At 41.5% G+C, this 22,716-nt stretch overlaps 1 protein-coding gene across 13 annotated transcripts in view; it reads left to right on the top strand.

Annotated features, from left to right (window-relative positions):
• Positions 1 to 22,716, top strand: part of BEND7 (BEN domain containing 7) — an 87,570-nt gene that overhangs the window by 29,286 nt on the left and 35,568 nt on the right. For 12 of the 13 annotated variants that reach the window (XM_059892430.1, XM_025001001.2, XM_025001006.2 and 9 more), the window contains 4 exons: positions 2,563 to 2,862; positions 5,853 to 5,975; positions 9,529 to 9,794; positions 20,990 to 21,215. In XM_059892430.1, the coding sequence (XP_059748413.1) occupies positions 2,563 to 2,862; positions 5,853 to 5,975; positions 9,529 to 9,794; positions 20,990 to 21,215 (915 nt within the window). Of the gene's footprint in view, positions 1 to 2,368; positions 2,438 to 2,562; positions 2,863 to 5,852; positions 5,976 to 9,528; positions 9,795 to 20,989; positions 21,216 to 22,716 lie in introns of those variants that run through there. The other variant, XM_005214313.5, reaches the window with a different exon arrangement.

The following is a 22,716-nucleotide window of genomic DNA, read 5'->3' as shown; positions in this document are numbered from 1 at the left end:
CCTGCCCCGTGTGTGTGTGAGAGAGAGAGACAGAGACAGAGCTCAAAAGAGAGAGATACGGTTCTAGGGCCTCCCGCCCAGGTAGTGTGGTCAGGGCTGCTCCTGACTTCTCTGGCTAAAGGAAGGACAGCTCATCCCACTGCCCTCTGGGGACACCCAGCCTGTCACCTCTAAGAGGCTGCCCTGCAACCAGCCCGTTTCCAGCCTTTTCCACGTCTCTCAGCTTTCCTTGACTCCAGCAATTCTTACACTTAGCTGTTTTCTGTCCTTTCAGCTGTCCCACAGTTGGATAGACTGTGAGCTCTCTTCTCAGAAAGTCAGCCAGCTCTGCTACCTGCCTTCACAGCCCCCTGTTTTTCTTCCTCCTCAGTCCCAGGTCCTAATCTGTTGTCATGGTTTGCCTCTTGTTTTGATTTTGTAAGAAATGTTTCTAAGTGTCAGCCCACAGCCAGGATCTCCCTCTTCCACAATCCTGGTTGTCCTCTTGAAAGTATCAAGTGTGCAGAATTCACACTGTATTTTCAGTCTTGTAAGTTTCAGAGCTGTAGGTTCTGGGACTGTGAAACTAAGCTCATGACAAAGCAACTTTGATCTTAGAAAGTTCCAGGATCCTCATACCTTTTTTCCCTCCTTCTGAAGACAGCACTTTATCATAGGATTCAGTCACTGGAGCATAAGTGGAACCTTTGAAAAGAGAGTGGCCCTTTGGCTGTGATGCGTCAGAGTTCATGTGGGGAGTAAGCTGGCACTGATCCAGGCCCCAGGCAGCGTGCCCGCCTCTGCCTGGCTTGGCTGGTGTGGTTCTTGCCAGGGCCCTGGGAGGGAGGGGAGTGGCAGCCACTAGCCAGTGTCAACCGAGATCAGCACGCTGCAGCCTGGATGCGTGTGTGACGTCCCTGGTCCAGAATAAAAGCCCTGCAGGAAAGAAGCTCCTTCCTGCCCAAGCTGTGCTGTTAGTCACGCCGGGAAAGGGCGGGTTTGGATGCTGAAAGTAATAGCAGCCACACTGGCTTATAGATTTATCTCTCAGAATTCCTCTGGGACCTCTTCCAGACACACCCTGTTCCCCAGACATCCTGAGAAAGTTGTAAATGCTGGCTCCGCATTTCTTCAATTGTGCTCGGTCATTCGTTCTCATAAAAATCTGGAACATGATTTATTGTTTCTGTATTGTCATTTTCACAGGTGTTTGAAATGGAAAGAGTTTTATGACAAAGTAAAATATTTCTCCTCTCAAGCATATGCCAACACAGAGCAGTATTGTAAATTTGGAAATCTGTATTAATTCTGCATTTGTTCGTGTTAGATATTAAAGACAATTAATACTTTTGTTACCATTTAAAAAATTTAAGATACTAACTTCACAGCATAAAAATAGAAAAGTTTCCTTACATTCAGTTTTGTTACTGTTGTTGTTAAGTTTGCTGAGTCGTGTCCGACTCTTTGTGACCCTGCGGACTTTTTCAAGCAAGAATAATGGAGTGGGTTGCCATTTCCTTCTCCACTACATTCAGTAACGTATTTGTGTATTAATAAGCTAAATATCTAACTAGACAATGCAGAATACCTACATTCATTGTGCAGTTACCAGTCTGATAGAGAAATCTGGCTAATATGATGCTGAGGGTATTACAACATGATTATATTAAATGTACTCAGGACTTCCCTGGTGGTCCGGTAGTTAAGATTCTGAGTTCCCAATGTAGGGTGCGTGGGTTTGATCCCTGGTTAGGAACTAAGATCCCACATGCAGCACAGATGCGGCCAGAAATTAAAAATAAATAAATAAATGTGCTAGATTTATTTGTAGGAGCTGTTTTTTGTAATAGATGCTTTCTGCAGGGCTTTTCCTTTCTTCATAGTTGAAATTTCAAGCATTTAGTAGAGTGACTGTATGAGTGTGTACCGTGGCATTAGACTTTTATTTTAAAACCCAGGTTAGAGAAAAAAAAGAAAAGACTACTTCCCTTAACCTTTGTAAAGTTACTGGCTGATGACAATTTAAAAAGATAGTATGTTTGCGGTGGGCTTCCTTTGTGGCTCAGCACTGCAGAACCTAGCTGCCAGTGCAGGAGATAAGGGTTCAGTCCTTGTTTTGGGACGATCCCCTGGAGATGGGAATGGGAGCCCAGTCCAGTATTCTTGCCTGGAGAATTCCATGGACAGAGGAGCCTGGTGGGCTACAGTCCATGAGGTCACAAAGAGTTGGACACGACTGAGAGGCTGAGCAAGCATGCACACGTGTGTGAAATAGCCCTTAATAGATCTAGATCTAATAGATCCTTTAATGATATTGTTTATAGAAAATATTTTATATCTGTATAATTTCAGAGTCATCTTTAAGTAATATTTATTCTGTGCAATACAGATACTTTGGTTCAAAAAAAAAAAATCCTCTGAGGAAAGAAGATTCTTAAAAGAGAAGCTTGCATCTGGGGTCAGTAATCCTCCCCCGATTCCAAAGAAGGAAGGGGGGGTGTCTTATTCTGTTTTTTTTTCTGGTAGTGGATTATTTTTTCTTTCACTAATTTACAGTGCTATCTCTGGCCCTGTTTCCATTAGGAGATGAAAGCATGGAAATTAAAAAACAAATTACAGGAATGAGAAGATTACTGAATGACAGCGCTGGGAGGATATATCAGCGTGTGGGCAAGGAGGGGGAGAAACTTAAAGAGGAACCCCAGGATTTGGATGCGATTTGGCCTCAGCGTTTGAACTCTGCAGAGGCCCCCCCAAGCCTCCACCCATCTTCCCGGGGCACGTGGAACGAGCTGCCACCCCAGAGCGGGCAGTTCTCAGGGCAGTATGGCACCCGCTCCAGAACCTTTCAGAGCCAGCCCCACACTGCTGGGAGCTCCAATGGTATGGCCCTCATCAGATGCTCACAGTCGTCCCAATATGTTTTCTGTCTATAAACATTCAGTATGTTCTTTGAATTCTATAGAGTAAACCCTCCTTTAATCATGTACCTTAATTGAGTTATTTTAAAAGACAGGGAAGACATAAAGGAAAAAGAGTATAAAAAAATCTAGACTTGAGATGCAGGAAAAACTAGGGGTTCTCTATTAGAAGGGATAGTTTCTTGATAGACACTTTAGCTCTTTAAGAAGTCAAAGCCATCACTGTCTGAGATACGGATACTATTGTCACAAACAACTGAACATTAGGGCAGAAAGAGCTCCACTGTGGCATTAAAAGAATCTTCCTGGTCACATGGTGTATTCTTAACACATCCCCTTGCTAAGTCCTGGGCTTTCTTCATTATAGGACGAGTCACTTAAAGGGAGGACTGATGACCCCGCCAGTCAAGTGACACCTTGACTTTAACCTCCCATTCAAGCTCCTGAACCAGATGATCCATATTTTATAACTTGCTTCATTCAGGTTGAAAATTATTCCTTTAAAGTAAAATTTCCTTACTTTAAATTCCTAATGGGTTTTTTAAAATTAATTGGAGTATAGTTGATTTGTAGTGTTGTGTTAGTTTCAGGTGTACAGCAAAATGAATCAGCGATACACCTAAATATATCCACGCTTTCTTAGATTCTTTTCCCATGTAGGGCACCATAGAATATTGAGTACAGTTCCCTGTGCTATCCAGTAGGTTCTTATTAGTTATCTATTTTAAATTCCTAATTGTTAGGGGAAAAAAAACTCAAATGGCAAATTTTTTTTTCCCAAAACATAAGGAAAAACTTGATTTCTCCATTCATGTTAATTTTCCCTCCAGTGACACTGTTATTCGTGTTATAAATTACATACAGATGTGCAGATCTGTCGTTTTAACAAAGGGAATGAGAAGAAAGGAAGAACACATTTCTAGTTTCTTTAAAAAGTTAAGGGTTTTCCCCCCTGTTCATCATCCTTCAAGGAAAAGACAATTATTGTGATTTTATTTTTTTTTTTAAACACAGTTTGTGATAACCAGTTCAAAGGTATAAAAAGCCATCACTAGCCACTGCTGAAGAGACGGGGAGGGACCCCAAGAGATGTATGGGTGTCTTCTGTCTCTCTTAATATTACATAAGCCAATATCAGATTCTCATGCTGGCTTGCTTCCACGTTAGAAAGAGATGGCTCTTTAAAGAGTCCTCCATAAAAATAAAAAGGTAGTTCTCTTTAAAATTAGAAAATGATTTATAACAAGATGAAAAGGATTGGTTTTGTCCTCTAAAATGATACAGACTTGAAATAGTGACTAGGAATATTCACAAAGTCCTCCTAACTCTACTCCCATGGGAGAAATGACTAGAGAAATAAAATGGCCTCAGGTATCTATGAAGCTAATAAGCGCCCCCATCAGGAAGTATTGGGTGAATAGTGTTCTATTTTCCAGGCCCCAACAAGGATGGTGGATTTACTTTGAAAAATATTAGTAATGGTCAGAGTTACAAACCTAAATTCCCCCATATTTGTTTTAAAATACTTCTGTGTTAATGGCGTATTGTTGATCGGAATACATTTGGTATCTCATTGGAGTTTTAATTTAATCATTTGTAGTTTTAAAGTTGTAACATCTCATTTTGCTACAACTCTGAATGTAAATAATTGTGCTGCTCCACACATTAAGTATTCCATGGTTTTGCTGTGGTGAAACTTTCAATAATTAATATTCGCAAAGAATGCATATTGCAGGATGTAAATTACACTTAATATATAGTAAAGAATATAGGTGGACCAAAACTATAGAACTTCCCTCTTCCACCTATGAAAAAACCAAGTGAGAGCCATCTCTTATCCTGATTGCCTTTAAGGGAACTTGGATACTGAGGCCAGGGGTACTGTACTGAAAGCATGCTTTTCCAAATGTCCCATTTTATTCCGGCAATAACAGGAAGGTATTTGTTTACATGTAAGGAAAACAGAGTAGGACAATTATATGGCATATTCAACAGTGAAAAGGGCTTCCCTGGTAGCTCAGTTGGTAAAGAATCCGCCTGCAATGCAGGAGACCCTGGTTTGATTCCTGGGTTGGGAAAATCCACTGGAAAAGGGATAGGCTACCCACTTCAGGATTCTTGAGCTTCCCTTGTGGCTCAGCTGGTAAAGAATCTGCCTGCAATGCAGGAGACCTGGGTTCGATTCCTGGGTTAGGAAGAACCCCTGGAGAAGGGAAAGGCTACCCACTCCAGTATTCTGGCCTGGAGAATTCCATGGACTGTATAGTTCCTGGGGTTGCAAAGAGTTGGACACAAGTGAGCGACTTTCACTTTCAAACAGTGAAAACGAGACTAAAATGAAACTGAAGAATGGGGAATGGACGATGTAGAAGGGCACTCTTCTATGAAGCTGGAGAAGAGCCAACACACCAGCAGCCTCTGACCCCTTAAGTTCACATGGACCCTCCCAGACCCTGCTGCCCCCGCCACCCAGACATACCACACCCAGCACAAAAGCAATGTGTTGACAGTTCTTAATTTCTAGAATCACGTGGTTAATGCTAAAACTATCTTTTAAATAGTTAGATACATTTAACTCTTAGTATGAACTCTCAGGACATGTGCAGCTACCCAGTTTGTTTGGTTTTAGATAAAGGCTGTTCACAGAGCTAGTTTTTTGTGCAAAATAGCACGAGTGTGTTCTTAGTCAATGTTTTCTCTATCATTATCTGAGATGAACTGGGGTGACGGGGGGGGGCGGGGCGGCGCTGTGACAGCAAACTGTGTGTGTCCATTCACAGAGGCTCCGCCACCCTGTGACACGACACACGCCTGACAGTAGAGAAACCTGAACGGTTAGCTAAAGTCAGACCCCAGCATTCAGGCTGTGAAAATCACCGGGTGCCTTTTTTATTTTCCTCTTTATATTCTTGCTGTTGCTTGGCGGCCATCATTCTCTCTTTTCATGCTCAGGAGAACTTCCAGTGGTGAATTCATCAGCTGGATCCAACTGCTGCACTTGTAACTGCCAGTCGACGTTGCAGGCCATCCTCCAAGAGCTCAAGACCATGCGGAAACTGATGCAGATTCAGGCAGGTACGCAGATCCAGCCTCAGAGGGAGGATCTTCAGTGGGGATGTTCATTATGCTTTGGTTACGCTGTGTCTCCCAGCAAGGTTTCCTTTTTATATATATAAAGGAAATTATATATATATAATTTATTTAAAAAAATTTTATGGAAGTATAGTTGATGGTGTACTTCTTCAAGCATCCATTTTTCTCTGCTTTTTCCAGAACCCACCTTCCTGTTAGCCAGTCTCACAAATGCTTTCTGGCTGATACTGCTCACTCCTTCTGTACATGTGCTTCGGGTGCTTCACAAATGTCAGCTAATTAAACTTTGAAACAATTATACCCGAAGGTGGGCAGAGCCCTTCGGCTCATCTCCCTAATGTAAATTGACAAGGAGGTTCGTGATGGGGAAAGAGGTGAGAATGGCTCATCTTCCCTCCTGAGGGGCTCGGTTTAGGGGGCTCTGTGCATCTTACAACCCTCGCTTCTGCACAAGCCCACCCTGCCTCCAACACTGGGCTCCCTGTGACAGGTGAGGAGCCAGGCAGCTCTGTACATGCAGAGGAGCCCTTAGGAAGCCTGGGCTCTGCTGGTAAAGATTCCAGAGTATCAGCTGACAAGAAACGTTGGCCCTCAGGCTCTGCTTGTGGCTTTTCTCCCTAACATTCAGGTCAGAGAGGCTCTGAGACACCTCCGGTTTTGTCTTTTTATTTACAGGATGCTTTTGTTGTTGTTGTTGTTCTCGCTCCTGTTAGACAAGTTGAGGAACAGAAGAGCAGTGAACTTGCATTTTAGGGTCAGAGTCCCAGTCTGAACCTCAGATTTCTCATCTGTAACTAGAGTATTAATATCTAACTCACAGGGTTGTTTTGAAAATAGAAGAGATAGTAAATGCAGCTGAACTTGGTAAAGCATGATCTGAGCCTCAGCTATTTTGTGAGTATTGTTACAAAGACCTGGAGCATTTCTTAGAAGTCTGGAAGTCTAGGTCCTTATTATAGTGGCTGTGATTTCTAGTCTCCAAAATTAGTAAAGAAAAAGCTTTTTTTGTCATAGGGGAGCCTCACGTGCTGCAGTCCATGGGGTCCCAAAGGGTCAGACACAACTTAGCGACTGAACAACAGCAACAGAAAATAATAAATCATTTCATTAAGCCTTCCACTTCATCAGGGAAAACTGCTCCTTAAGCTGGTAAATGGCCCAGTCATATATACCTAACTTCCCCCCTTTCCACTGTAAAGGTATTCAGACAGCTCAGAAATCGTCCTTGGTGCCGTTTAGTTAATTCTAGTAAAATTTTAATATTCAGTGATGTGGTTTGATACTTAAAAAACTTAATACTTAAACATATCAGTCACCCAAGATCACATGCAAGTGAAATGAGCGAAAGGCTTTCTGAGAAGCAACATCTAATTTTATGCACTGGATTTAGTCTTATCCCAAGGGAAAAAATAAAAACATTTTGGTCAGGCCAGTAAGCATTTAACTCACCTTGTTCCACAAGGATAATCTGTGTTCTTATTAACCCAGCAGAGGCTAACATCTCCTAAATAAGGAGCTCAGAAAGAAAGGTTACTTCATTCTGTACAGATTTCTTTCCTCAGAGGAAGAATTTGTTAGCACTTAAGAAAATATGCGTATGAAATGGTAATGATTTATTTTGTTACTTAAGCTCCTTACTCCCCAAATGGCAAACTACAAATTGCAACCATTTAAATCCTTGACTGAAGCCTTCTGAGAATCTATTAAGTAAATGCCACTGTGTCTCCCTGTTTCCTTTTATGAACCTTTGCAGATTAGGGCAGTAAACGACCCCAGAGCTGTCAGGGATCCCAGAGGATAAACTGAATAAATTAGTCTCCTTTAATTTTCTTAAACTGAAGAATATGTGTTGAGTGAGTAGATTGACTTTAAGGTTTATTACCTATAAAATGTAGATTTACCTTCTACTTAGAAAGTTTCACCTTTACTTCAGGGAGAAGGCAAGGAATAAGATCAAGCGATTAAGATCTGATTCGAAAGAACACAGCTTTGTCCAGACTTGCAGAAGGAGAAGAAAACCTCAGACCCTGTGTTCTTTAAACTCAAAACATTTTCACTTTTAATTTTGGAAAGTGAGACTTGGTGAGGCTGGAGTCCTAGATCATTGATAACTGCTTCAGTTGTCTAACTTTGCAAATGGAGACCTAGCCTCAGCTGAAAATTCAGATCTAACAGAGAAAAGTCCCAGTCCGGCTTATATATTGGGGATCATTGGTGGAGCTTTTAAAAAATCCCGATACCCAGGCATCTCCCTGGGAAATTCCAGTCTGAATTAGTCTAGATTGAGGCTGAGGCACTGGCTTTCTTTTTTTTTTTTAAGGTGAATCCAGTGAAACTAATGTGTAGCTGAGGTTGAGAACCAGTGAGCTAGACTGCTTACTGCATGCGTGATTAAAAAACTTTGCAGTGCTCATTTGCAGTGCAAATAGTGTTTCTAATAGTTATTATAAATTTCTGTCCAGCCTAGAGATGCAGATATCAAGTTCAGAGTACAAATATTACCCATTTACGACCTGAAGAGAAATGATCCATATTATGTGCATGTCAAGAGTTTTAGGTTTTCATCTGGCTTATTTTTAGAGCTGTATTTCTGTGAAAAAGCAGCTGTGGTCATAGTTTTAAAAACCATATTAACACATGCAGATTTAAGTAATAATGCCATATTTCCCTACTAAACTTTAGATCAGAGTATTTTTAAATGGTTAACAAACACTACGTCTTGAAGGGCACCTCTGAGAACTGTAATTACCATCCTTGATTCCCTTAAGTATATATTCAACATCAGCACTCAGCTCTCGATCAGCGCTTCTCGTCTTTGGAATTCAGACCATTCCTGGACCTTACTGATTTGTTCTTCTTGTATTGAACTATATTTTTCCTATTTTTCAGCTACATAAAACCGGGTTGTGGAGAAACAGCCTGGTCAGAACCCAGTAGCATAGTCTGTGGAGATGGCTGATGTGTGGATAGTATTGGTTTGTGAAGCAGGAGTAACTGGACCTGAAATTGACCAACAGACCTAGCCTACATGCTTACTGGTCATTCTCAAGTGATGCTTTTGATCAGACTTGCCCAAATGAGCATCGTTACCCGACTTTTGTTGATTTCGGCACCTGTCGGTTGCTGGCTACCAATCAGTTAAATCTCAAGTGGAGTATTCCCGAGATTGGCTTTCCAAAAAACATAGATGTCTACACCTCAATTTAAGTTCTGGGGTTCTTGGGTATACAAAAATGTCATGTGATGCGTAAAATCATGGTTCAATGTTTTCTTATAGCTCATCATCGTTTCCTCCTATCGATTACCCACCAGGTAATCAATTAGCCACCAGGATTTGGAGGAGAGTTTTCTCTTGGGTTTTTTCTGCCTGTAGATCTTTTGAGGCAGCATTTGGTCATGCTCAGGTCCAGTGTGAGGTTGATCTCGATGTGCCCCATCCTCCAGTGAACCCATTTCAGCCTCAGCTGATGGAGCAAGGGTACTCTCCTAGGTTAGACACATGTGCCTGTACCATGTTTTTGTTTGTTGTTCACAGTTGGAACCCAAAACAGACAACAACCCCCAATTTCCCTTATCTGCTCCCAGCGAACTGCCGTCTCACGCAAGAGAAATAAAAAGAAAAAAGTGCCCCCAAAGACTGTGGAACCTCTCACTGTGAAACAGAAGCCCAGTGCATTGGAAGCTGAGAAGAAGGCTGCAGGGGCCCCCGAGAATTCCAGTCTCCCCGTGGCCGAGCACGCCTCCCCTGGGGAGAGCCACATTCTAGGATTCGGCATCGTGCTTGAATCACCAGCCTCCGATGTAAGTGATGTTTTCTAGCTGCTCGTGCTAATATGTAACTTTCAGACACTGTGCCATATTTATACACTTTGCCCTTCACTAGTTCTGCCCAAGAAAACCAGAGAAGCTTGCAGAATACACGTGGGAAAGAGGAAAGGAGAACTCTTAATGCTCTCCTTGCCCAGAATTTTCTCTTCTGAAAATCTTAGGCCTTATTTACCTCAGCTTGTTTCCATTCTCTCCGAAAGGAGAGGGTGATGGAGTAAATATTCTGTTCACTAATTTCGTTAACATTTGTAATTTCGAAGCGGCCGTTTTCAATTTCCTCAGCATAGAGAGCTAAAAGAATGTAATTAAATCCTTTGTAGATGGACATAAATGAGCAGAACCCTACAGATAAGTCACACCTTTCTAGAAACACAAACTAATAATAAAAAAAAGAGCAGTGCTCACGCTAATTCTATTTTATAGATGCGAGGATGCAAGCCACACTGCTAATTGGGTTGCAGTGCCGTGCCATTGAGTCTGTAATGATAGGTTAACACTCTGCAAAGGTTTTTCTATTTTAATATCATAGCTCGAAGGTCGTCACAGCCCAAGATACTAAATGACATCTAAGACAACTGTCTGACTTACCATTTTAGAGTCACACGGCCATAAACGAACTTAGCGACATGTTCTGTCAGCCACAGCGAACTCGCCTTAGTGTCTGAGTACACTGATGCTGTGAACCCCAACTTGTTGGGAGAGTTCCTAAAATAAACCAGAACGAGTGGGCTATTATTACCAGATGGCATAGGATGAGAACCCTGCTGAGAACTCCCACAGGCCTATATAGGATGCAAGTGTGGTCCTACTCTTCAACTTTAAATAAGAAATACATTGCTATTTTAAAACAGCATTCCTTTCACATTGGAAAAAGACAAGCTGCTAGCTTGGGTCTTTAATAAAGGGAGGCAATGAAAATGATCGTCTCGTGACTTTATTAGACTAGAAAATCACTTGAACTTTTATCTCCTCCTTGATGAGAAGAGTTCATGTTTGTTTTTTATCCATGAACACACGCACGATTGTTAAGAAGTTCTTCCAGACTAAAAACTTAGCCTTAGAAAATCATTAATGGTGACAGCCTTCCACCCTGGACTAGCTGGTTCATTTCCTCCTATCCAGTTGTTATTGTAGCTTAGGCCCTAGGTTCAAAACCCATGTCAATCACACATTTGGAAGCAGAGGCAGGTGATACCCCATCACAAAGTACATTCAGCCTGAAGCAGCTTTCACAATACTTTTATATTTTTCTTGAATTATTTAGAGCCTTCTTTCCTGTAATAGGCATTAGTGTATCAGGAGCAATCACTGGAGTTGTGAAAATCATCTTCAAAATGAGTCAATCTCATTCTAATCACTGAACTTCCTCTTTTAAAAATTTTTAAGCTCTAAACATACTTCAGAGATAAATTGAGAAAGATCTGATAAAGGCTATATGTACATTAGTGAAATAGAACTTTCCTTTATCAATATCAGAATGCCAAAAAAATAATTTCTTTTTATTCATGATGAGTTTTCCTAACAAGAACTATTAAATTTAATAAAGCACATTTAGAATTGTTCATGAAGACTTAAGGGCTGACTATCTTTGATAGAAGAATAACATGCTTCTTAAAAAAAAAGCAAAAACTGTATGTAGATGTTATCTTTATGTTATCCAACTGCTTTGCCCTTTGATTCATCTGTTGAATGGAAACTAACTGCCCTTAGAGAACCATACAGTGAGTCCCATTACTGGAAACTGTCCTCAGAGAGTCTTGCTGGCATGGATGAGGCTGGCCCCTTAGGTGGTGGGTCCATCAGTGTTAAAGGTGTCTAAATTTAGACACCCTTCTCGTCTTTTATTATTCCTTAGCCATGAACCTTTTATACTTTGGTGGAAGTCCAGAGGAGAAAATAGAAAATAGATAATAATCTTATAGGAATTCTTCTATAAAACTGATTGGAAAAAAAGTAATACAGCAGGATTATATGTAAGTAGATGGGCATTATGTGTCTGAAGACAGGCTCTGAAAATACCCAGTGTTGGGGAGATTAGGTCCAGAATTGTAGGAGTGGGCATGTGGGCCAGTGTGGCTGGGGCAGCCTCGTGGCTGCGCTGGTAGCACATGATCATGTGAACATGGGCTCAGCAGTGTATCAGACAGTGAAAGCCCCGACGTGTTATCCGAGGCCCTTGGCTTTTTTATCTTGTGGGCACTAGGGAGCCACTGCAGGTTTCAAGTAGAGGAATAGTCATATATCCATGTTTAGACTGGAATCTGGAAGTGTCTTGTGGATGACTGATCAACACAGAGGAGAGACCAGAGACCAGGAGACTGATAATTCCAGGCAGTCAGGCAAGAGATGGGTAGAGTCCAGCCGTGAGCAGTGAAGGGACAGAGAAGTGAGAAGCGCCCAGGAGGTACCCCCCACAGGGGACCTGGTGCCTTGGGAGAAGCAAGCCCCACATGTCTATCCTGGAAAATGAGGTTAGTCAGTACTGACTTCCTTAACTGAGACAGGGAAGGCGGGAGCAGGCCTTCATTTCTGGATGGGAAGTAACAGGAGGTTGAGTATCCTCAAAAAGTCCAGTAGATGTTTGGAGCACAGGAAAAATATTAGAGCTAGAAGCAATGAATAAAAGGACACATAAAACCTGTGCCTTTATTGCTTTAAAACAATTTTTTTTTATCAGAATTTTAAAAAAATCATTTATTTATTTTTGGCCACACCTTGCAGAGTGTGAGATCTTAGTTCTCTGACCAGGATTGGAACCCGTGCCTCCTGCAGTGGAAGTGCAGAGTCTTAACCACTGAACTGCCAGGGATGCTCCTTTATTGCTTTTTAAATGTAAAAAAAAAAAAAAATTACCGTAAATTGTTTAAAGTTCACAATATATGAAGTTATCTTTTTTATGCTGTGGCTTTTAGCATTGCCCAAATACAAATTTCTGTGTCTGGGCACAAGCAGGAACCTGAGGGGCTGTGGATCATTGCAAGGGGACCACCGAGCCCCTGACACCTGATGGGCAGCCCTGCTCAGTGTGGAAAAGCAGGGCATCCTAGTCAGCACTACCCGCAGTCAAGAGCCTCAGGCACGCAGGGAACCCTGCCCCGGTGCCTGGCCCAGAAAAGGTGCTCAGTAAACAGCCATGCATCGCAGCTGCATCAAACACAGTATGCGAAATCACCTTATAGAACTTTGGTTCTAGGACTTGGCTTTAATTAGAACCCTCTCCTCAATTTAATGTGATTTTCCCTCCTTCCCCCTTTGCTTCTCAAGGGCAGGGGTTAAATTAAAAAATACCAACAATAATAGTAGTTGTAGTTGTGTTTGTGTGCTATCCTTTGCCAAGTAATTTTTCAAATTTCATCCTTACTCTTTGAGGTATTATTATTATCCTCAGTTTATAGATAAGGAAGGACTTCCCCGATGGTCCAGTGGCTAAGACCCCATGCTCCCAATGCCAGGGGCCTAGGTTCTATCCCTGGTCAGGGAACTAGATCCCACATGCCACAGCTAAGACCTGGCACAGCCACATAAATACATTTTTTAAAAATTGATAGATGAAAAGACTGGCATAAAGGGTTAAGTAGTCTGCTCGAGCCCATGCAGTCAGAGGTGGAGCTGGTTCTCAGACCAGGGCTGCGTGCACCCTGTCCACCAGTGCTCGACTCAGTGCCTGCACTGGCCCAGCTCTGGTGTGTGACCACCGCTCACTGTTCTTGAGATGATGGTACACAAAGAAGAGAAAGGTTAGGCTGTGGCTCTGTATGCTGGCTGGTTGGTTGGTTTGGGTTATTTATTTATTTGGCCACACCCTACAGTTTGCAGGATCCTAATTCCCCAACCAGAGATTGACCCCGTGCCCCCTGCAGAGGAAGCACAGAGTCCTGACCACGGGGCTGCCAGGGAAGTCCCCGTGTATGCTGTTTACTTGGAAGTTTCCAGGGGAGACCTTCCTGGTCAAGGGTATAGCTCTGAAATGTCTAGGATGTCTAGTCAGGATGCCCAGACTAGAAGCCCTGCGTGTAACCCTGACAAAGGTACCCACCCTCACCTCCCTCCGTTTTCCCTGAGCAAAATGGGAGTAATAATAGTGCTGACCTCACAGTGTGGGCCAGCTGGAAGAATTAAATGACATTATCTATGTAAAGCACTTAGAATAGTACCTGGGACCTTTTTAAGCACTCAGTAAATACTGGTTCCTTTTTAAACCTTAGCAGTCCTAGCGAAGTACCTTTATAGGGATAAATATAACTTTGTTAAGTAAACTTACAGGTGTATACACTTGAGCAAATACACACAAACTAATCATATTTTTAAAAAGAGAGTGGCCAGAAATGGTTCTCTCTGGGGGCAAGATTACTTGACCCATTTTAAGTTAGTGCATTAAATAAAACTGAAATCTGAACTGCACAGAAGCAAAAACAGAAACCCCAAACCAAATTTCAGATATAAATACAATATTCAATTCTTTCTTCAGGAGTTCCCAACCCAGTACTCTGTCAGGACTCACAGAAGACAGGTGTAAATGTTTGACAGTTTTCCCTACCTAGTTGGATTTATTGATTTTTTTTTCAGGGTAGATACACATGGCTTAGGTTTACTTCCTTGTTGCTTCCTGTTTGGCTTATTGATTGGCCTTGATGAAACACTAAGATCAGTTTTTTTATATATTTTAAATATTTTTTAAAAACATAGAAAATGTTTTTCTATTTTCTGTAGTTACTGTGAATATTTTCCAGTAATCCCAGATCACACAGAAGTTGTCAGAAGATAAAGCTACATATCCATCAACTTCAGATAATTTTGTTAATGTTTATGTCATTCTTAAATAATTTAAAATGCATTGGTGCTTTCAACATAAATAGCTACTGAATTCAGAATCTGTTTTCTTAATTTCTTCATAGCCCAATAAGTAAAGTAACCCACTGGGAGCTAGTAAAGCAGATCCATCAAGCAAGCAAATTTTTAATTTATTCATTGACACGTTGAAATTTAAGGCAGTATGTGCTTGAGAGTTAAAGTTCTAGTGCAGACTGCCTGGGTTCACAGCACTGCTTCACCACTTATTAGATGGATAATCTTAACAAGTTACCTAATCTCTCTAAACCTTAATTTTTGCATCTGCAAATTGGGGATCATGAAAGTGACTGCTTCATAGGATGATGAGAATTAAATTAGGAAACCCATGTAATGCGGGATGGACATGCTAATTATTGCACCATTGTCAAGGGCTACTGAAATGAGTAAAATAGTCCTCGCCCTTCAAGGACCATATGAGGAAAACACATAAGCAGTAATCACAGTGTAATAGGATGTAAGCGGAGCTGTCCTCTGCCCGGGGTGTTAAGGACAGGCTCTCTGAGGTGGCCATTTTCTCCAAAGAGCAGTTTCCATGGAGTTGTGATGGGAGAAATTAGACCACAGTGATTGAAATCTTATGAAACATTTTGGCTCAAATAGCATGAGCATCAATCAAGCCCAAGTCCTCAGAGTCATTAATTTGCCACCTGAGAAAGGAAGGCTGAAATATCTCATTCTGCAGGTGCATGGGGTCATTTTCAAACTGTACCGCCTTTCCCTTATTTTTTTTTTTTTAAGTTAGTTAGCCACACCTTGCAGCTTGCAAGATCATGGTTTCCCGACCAGGGACTGAACTCTGGGTTGAACCCTGGGTCCTAGGCAGTGAAAGCTGGGTCCTAACCACTGGACTGCCAGTGAGTGCCCCTCTCTGTTTTCTTTTCTCACTTTAAATTCTACCAACATTTTGTTGAATAAAAATCAATCAAGGATTGGCTCTTTAATGACTTCCTGGTAATTATCACCCTGTTCAACATTCAGTGTACACTAGTCTAAGAGATTACTATATACTTTTTGATACAGCTCCTGCCTGAGCATTTTTTACTCATTACCGAACATCCTTTTTACACAATGGGTCCACCCACTCTGCCCCATCAAAGCAGTGGTTCAGGGCTCCGCCATGTCCGCAGGTCACACTGTTTTGGGCTGTGACAGCTGAACCAATAATATACAGTCTGCCTTTCAATCCAGTGGGTTCTTGAGTCTACCCAGCTCACTGGCCATGATCTTGGCATGGCTTAATAAATAGTGACAGTAACACTTGCTAAATCTACCTGGAGCAGACCTGAGTTAGAGGGAACATTTTCAGTATTTCTCAAAAAGAGGCAGATCACATTTGTGAGCAAAACAAAATCAGTTATGAAAGGGTTTTGTGGGTGTTTTTTTTTTTAATTTCATAAACTAAAGCGTATTTTCCTAGAAGTACATCTAGTGCACTGCTAAATAAACTCTCAAATGAGAATAAAGGATCATTGTATATAATAATGTTATGAACAGAAGGGTTGAATTCACTGTTCTTATAAGTTTTGTTATACGTTTTCCATTCAAAAGCAGTTAGTCTTACTTGAAAGACTCCTTAACTTTTCATCCATAGTTTTCTAATAGATTTGAATCTTGAGCCAGTCTGAAACTTGACTAGGTAGCAAGTCAAGTTTACAAACTATTGTGTATAATTAATTTGAGATTGAAAATCTGGGACTCATGCCCAATATGAATATTCCTGTACTTCTGTTTACTTTAACCTGATGACTATATGTCACTTTTTACATATCTTCCTATAATTTGCAGCCAACAGTGCCTTACATAAAACAGCCAATATCAGAAATATTGCCTCTGTGATTAATTTGTATGATCTCAAAATTGTTTTATGTATTTTTCTTTAGATTATACAGGGGAGTCATATACTCAGAGAGACTTAGGGGAAAAATGTTTTTTCTTTTTTGGCCACACCTTCCGTCATGTGGGATCTTAGTTTGCCAACCAGGGATTGACCCCAGCCCCCGCAGTGGCCCCTGCAGAGTCCAGACTCTCAACCACTGGACCACCTGGAAAGTCCCTGGGGAAATCTGTTAATTTACCAGGTGTTATGGGATCCCTCAACCAAACTAGATCTTGACCCCACCTACTTCTAATCAAAGGGAGACCACAGTTGAAATGCAACTGTGAAGAGAAACAAGATAGTTAATGTCTACAGGCCTGGGTCCAGGAACATTTTTAAGCATCGTCATGACTACATGCAGTTTTGCCTCCCAGACTTCACTGGGTATAAGATACAATACCATTGGATAGGAAAATTCAACATTTGATACATTACTGTGCTAAGTGGCTGAGGTACTGAAAATAGGCAAGCCATCCATGGGAATCCAAATTTATAGTGGGCATTCAGACTCTTGACTCTAAAAAAGATGACTCCAAGAGCCGTAAATCCTGTCCCATACTTTGAATGTCATCATTTAAAAATCATATTACTTCAGTAATCAATAGAATCTGTAAATCAGTGTATTAGCTGTCCTCGCTGGAGTATCAGACAGTAATTCTGTCAAAGGAAGTCTAGCTTTTAAAATGATATTCATTTGGATTAGTGGTGGTTTCTATCATAGCCATCATCAGTAAGCAGAGGGATCTCACTTAGACTAGACAGTAAACAAAAAGAAGAGATTCAAGCATACAATTATAGAGTTTTAACCTATTTTTAAATGTAAGTACAAAGCTGTGGATCACTACCAGGGCCACTGTATTATATTTATAAAATGGAGGCGATAAAAAGGTTTCATTGTAAAACATTGAGATTAATCAACCATCAAATTCTTCATGTCTTAGGAAGTAAGGCTCCCCAATCCTTTTTTTTTTTTTTTTTTTAAGGAATTGGTTTGTAGTTTTGTGACACCTTAGTGCTCACTGACAACCAGCTAAGAAGTCTGCTTGAAAGAAAAGACTTGAGGAGCAGGGAGGATCAGAGACCAGTCACCTTGGCCTCTGCTGCTGCCCCTGGCTATTGCCTCCACAAATAAAACTGACTCCTTTGTAAAGGAGGCATAACTGGGCGAGTTTGTGTTCCTTGATCTGGAGGGAAGTCTTCAAAATAACAACAATCATCTGGCAGTAGAAAGCAGAGCACAAAGTATTGACAGCTCATGCATCGGGATAGCATCTCAGAAATCAGAACACTGCTCTGATCCCATAGGGAGTCTCAGCTCCACAGAAACCTCCAGATGCTTAGTTTTAGGAGTCGGAGCAGATGCCCCAAACAGCAACTGCATCTCTCCGAAGTCCTAAAACCTCCAAGGTCCTAATAAAATGCTATCCTGCCCCCTCTACCCAAATCCCTTCTCCCGTCACCGGCCAACTCTGCCTAGTGGTCCTTACCCTTCTTGCAGCATTGGTCATTCTCCACTCTGTATGATCGGGGTTTATGTACATGTTTCATCTGGTGAGCCCGACCTTAAACTCCTTCCACATGGAGGATGCCAAGTAAATATTGATTGAGTCAGGGCCGTGTTCTCTTGGTAGCTTGCTCCCCCAGCCAGCACGGGCCCTGCTAGGAGAAAGCTGGCGGGCTGGACTAGGGCACAGCTGACTTCCACAGCCACTTCCTTTATGTGGGGATAAAAGACCTCGAAATCAATACTAGTCATTTTGAATGAATTCTTCCATAGTGTTTTGTTCATTCTGAGAAAAATCTATCAGGCGCTGCTAGCCGGGTGTTTGGCACTCTGAATGCCAAAGACAGTACACATTCTGATGAGAAACACAAACTCCCAACTAAACCAATGCATCATAAAAATTGCCAGAAATGTAGTTCATAGAAAACACTGCGCCTGTGAAGAAAGGAGTGGCCAGTCCTGCCTGGTGGGCTAGTCTAGGTCAGTCTCTCAAACCAGGTTCAAGTCCTACACGATGAATCCAAGGGGAGGTACTAGGAGTCTCAGAGGTCGGGTGGCTGCTCTAAACCCCTGCTTGGTGGTTATCAGTCCAGCAGACATACATGAATGAGAGACCATGGTTCATCTTTCCCTTTTCTCTCTTGCAAATTTAAGAGCTTCTGTACCACCCGCCTAAACCCCCGGATCTTCAAATAGCTGTGAGTTGCTATTTCTATAAAGTAGACAGGGATTCTTTTTAAATGGTTTTCAAATGGTATAGGAGCATTCAGCAAAAATCTGGTCAGTTCATTTAGCATAAAAGGTCTAAATTAGGCAACCATAGGATGTGCAAAATAAAATTGTGGCTATGGATACAACTTTATCTTAGATTTTGATGTAGAATTCCTTCAATCCTAACATTTCTACATTGAGTCATTCAACAGATGTGCCTTGAGTTGCCCAAGTGTACAGCTTCTGTCCCAGGAGTTGGGGGCCCAGACTCTGGCTCCCGTCAGCTTCCTCTGCAGACCATCACCAGCATCGAGGGGCAAAAAGCCAGGGACCCACCCGGCAACACTGTTTTTAGAGTGATATTCACTGCGCATTCAGAGACCAAAAGCCAAATGGGAGAGCAAAGCAGAGAAGAGAGATGATTTTCTGGAAAATCCAGTTGAGAATTCCACTTGGGAGGAGGAGCAGGGCCCTAGATGGTCCCCACACAGTCTGAGTCATTTAAGCCTTTCCCCAAGCCTAGATGGCACCAGTGGTGAAGAATCTGCCTGCCAATGCAGGAGATGCAGGAGACTGGAACTCCATGGATAGGTACAGTCTGTGGGGTCGCAAAGGGTTGGCCACGACTCAGTGACTGACCATGAGCCCTGAACCCTTTGCTCTGACCACAGGGCATAGTGCACATAGCTATGCATTTTGAGAAGCAATAGGACAAACAATAATTCCTGTTCTCCAGGAGAAAAACAAGACCCAAATCCTCACATGTCTCATATGATTTAAAAAATCCAAAGTAGCATCAGGTTAGCCAAGTTTGCAATAAGATATCTAAGAATTAGCTTTTATGATATATCTTAAGTGAGATTTCCTGCTGACTTTTTTTCAAAGGAAAGTTTACCAATTGCATTTCTTCACCCTAAAGTTACTATTTTAAAGTCATCATGTTCTAATCAGTAGTAAATGACTTAGTAGTTTATGTAATGACTAACGAACTTTTATCCATTTAACAAGAATTTATTTAGTGCCTGCTGTGTTCCAGGCCCTGGAGACATAAAGCCTGAGTTCTAGACATCAGGAAGGGCCACAATCTAATCAATAATTGTAATACAGTATAATAAATACAATCAGATAAATATGAACATCCTTGATAGTCCAGTGGCTAAGGCTCCACACTCCCAATGCAGGGGGGCCAGGTTCGATCCCTGTTGAGGGAACTAGATCCCACATGCTGCAACTAAAAAAATGATTGTGAATACTGCAATGAAGATTGAAGATCCTGAGTGCCACAGCTAAGACCTGGCACAGCCAATAAATGAATGAATGAATAAAATTTTTTCCCCCAAGTCTCCTTGGGAAAGAAGGAGCTAAGAAAAGCTTTGAAAAGGAAATGGTATGAGCGGGTTGAAAGATGAAAGGATGGGTTGTAAACATCCATGGCATATACACAGAGCTTATATGGTAGAGTTCAGGTTGAAAGGCCCCTTATCAGTCCTCTGACCCAGTATCCCCCAGCCAGGAAATCCCCAGCAGGGAAGCACTGGTTTCCCAATGGTGCTCTGAAATAGAGCTTCAGATTTCCCTCCCCAAAGCAGGGGTCAGGGCATCTGCTCAGGATTTTTGTTTATTTTATACATTAGTTGACGTAAGTTTTCCTTGGGGGGAAAAAAGAACAGTTCCACAGCTAAAAACCACTGGCTTAGTACAAAGAGCATGAGACCTTTGGGGTAGCCCCATGTCCATAGGCAAATGAGATCAAATTATTTAATGCAGGAGAAAGTGATCTGTAAACTGTAATGCAATTGAATACCTCGAAATTATTTTTTTAAGTTATTTTTGTTATGATCTCTTTAGGCCTGAGTTCCTTCCTTTACAAAATGAAGACATTTCACCCAGAAATCTCAAGTCCCCTGGGTAGCTCTAGACTTAAATGCTTTGGAAATTATCCAGCTTTCTCTTAACTCAGTTTCTGAGGACGAGAATGCTTTTTCAGTATACTCCTTTGCACTGTTTTTGACGAGACTTAATACTGGAATTAGAGCATTTTGTTGGTGAATTACAACTAGTCACTGGGTTTGTAAATCTCAAACACTGGCACACAAAGCTGAGGCTGTGTGGTTTTCACGATATATGGCCATTGCAAGAGCTGGTGATGTTTTTTTGTTGCACATATGCCCAACGTTGGTAACTTCAAATCTTGCTTTTAATGACATATTTATGTTCTTTTGGTAGCCAGAAGTGCAACTTGCTGAAGGCTTCGATGTGTTTATGCCTAAATCTCAGCTGGACTCTATATTGTCAAACTACACTCGCTCAGGAAGCCTTCTGTTTAGAAAACTGGTGTGTGCATTTTTTGATGACAAGACTTTGGCTAACTCCTTACCCAATGGGAAGAGGAAAAGAGGACTCAATGACAACCGGAAAGGACTAGACCAAAATATTGTGGGTGCAATAAAAGGTTGGTCTGCCTCATTTCATTTTAACGGGGTCTTTGTTAAGCTTTGCCTTCATTCCATAAAGATGCAGCTGCAACTGTAGTCAGTGAACTTAGAGGTGAACTTAACTTGCCTTTGGACGTCTGCCCACTGGCATGGCTTTTGGGTATGAACTCCTTAACCCTCCGCCCCAGATACCACTAGAACTTGCTGTTTCAAGGTGATGTTAACTTGTTAAAATCAGAATTTAAAAGCCAGTCTGATCTGCTGCAGAACCAAAACAAAGTCGTTCCTTAATTAACTTTGAAAATGAAAGTACGTTTTCCTCTTAGTCATTTCACACTAAGAACTTCCTCAACATAGGATTTCTACTTAGATTTTTAGTTGTCAGAAGGAATACAGCTGTGATGCTCTTTTGAAAGAAGGTAAAACAGTTCTCTCCAAAGTTGAGAAGTTGCTTTACCGGGTCACTGCTTCTAAAAACACCCTAAGTGGAAGTGAACCCAGTGTGAAGCCAGACCCTACTCTGCTCCCTGGGGTTTTGTGACATGAGTTGTGCCAGTTACATGTAGACAAGACCCTGTGTCTCCCCATTCACACCTGTGAAGCTGTGTCTGAATCTCACTGCATTAGGATAGCCAGGTGCATGCATACGTGGATCTTCATTTAATTCCAGTTCCACATCCTGGATGTATTTTTTAATTTAATTTTTCGTATTCCTTCATTTTAACACGTCTTTATTTAGGATTCTGATAAAAGTAATTTTAGGTAATAGAAGCATTTCAGTGTGAATTTCAGGAAGAATGTCAATGAATTGGCAAATATAAAACACAGCCACCATGAACATGAAATTCGGGGTCAAGCCTTAGTCCCTCTAGCATCACTGACCGGAATGTTCCTTCCTGGCTGTGGACTGGGACTGGCACGCAGAAAGCACCCCCAGCCTCTACCTCTTGGTCCCCGCAAAATGAGTCAATGAATGTAATAGCACTTAGAGTGTACTTGGAAACCCACGACTGACTTTTGAAAATAATACAATTTTTAAATGGAGCTAGCAAGTACCACACAGCCTTTGTTCATGGCCAGGAGCACATGAGCCTTCACTAGCAGAAAATTTCTTATTCTCCAACAGAGTTTTTTCACTTAAAGTGACAGTTGAGTTGTAGTAAATAAGCTACAGAGATTATCACAATCGGTGCCACTTCTGAAAAGAATGATTCAGCCTGAAGTGACACTGAAAACAAGATTACAGAATTTGAAAAATAGTCAGTGATGTAACTAGGACTTGCTGAAGTGAAGAAGGGTCCCGTTTGGATTTAATGTGGCTGGGGCTTGTGGAAACATGAAGGTCAAGGCTGATGATGCTTTTCATGCTGAAGCTCTTAAACATGCTGCAATGTAGCCAAGAATTGTTTTAATTTTCTTTTTTTTCCAGGGCAGTATATTAACAATATGAAAGTGTTTGGAAATTAGGGAATCATAAAAGACCATGTTTCATTTTAATGACAGTAGAAGAGTTACCCT

Source organism: Bos taurus, chromosome 13 (genome assembly GCF_002263795.3).
Source record: "Bos taurus isolate L1 Dominette 01449 registration number 42190680 breed Hereford chromosome 13, ARS-UCD2.0, whole genome shotgun sequence".
In the NCBI taxonomy this organism is placed as follows: Eukaryota; Metazoa; Chordata; class Mammalia; order Artiodactyla; family Bovidae; genus Bos; species Bos taurus.
The sequence above is the reverse complement of the archived record's forward strand: the minus strand, read 5'-3'. Positions and strand labels throughout refer to the sequence as shown.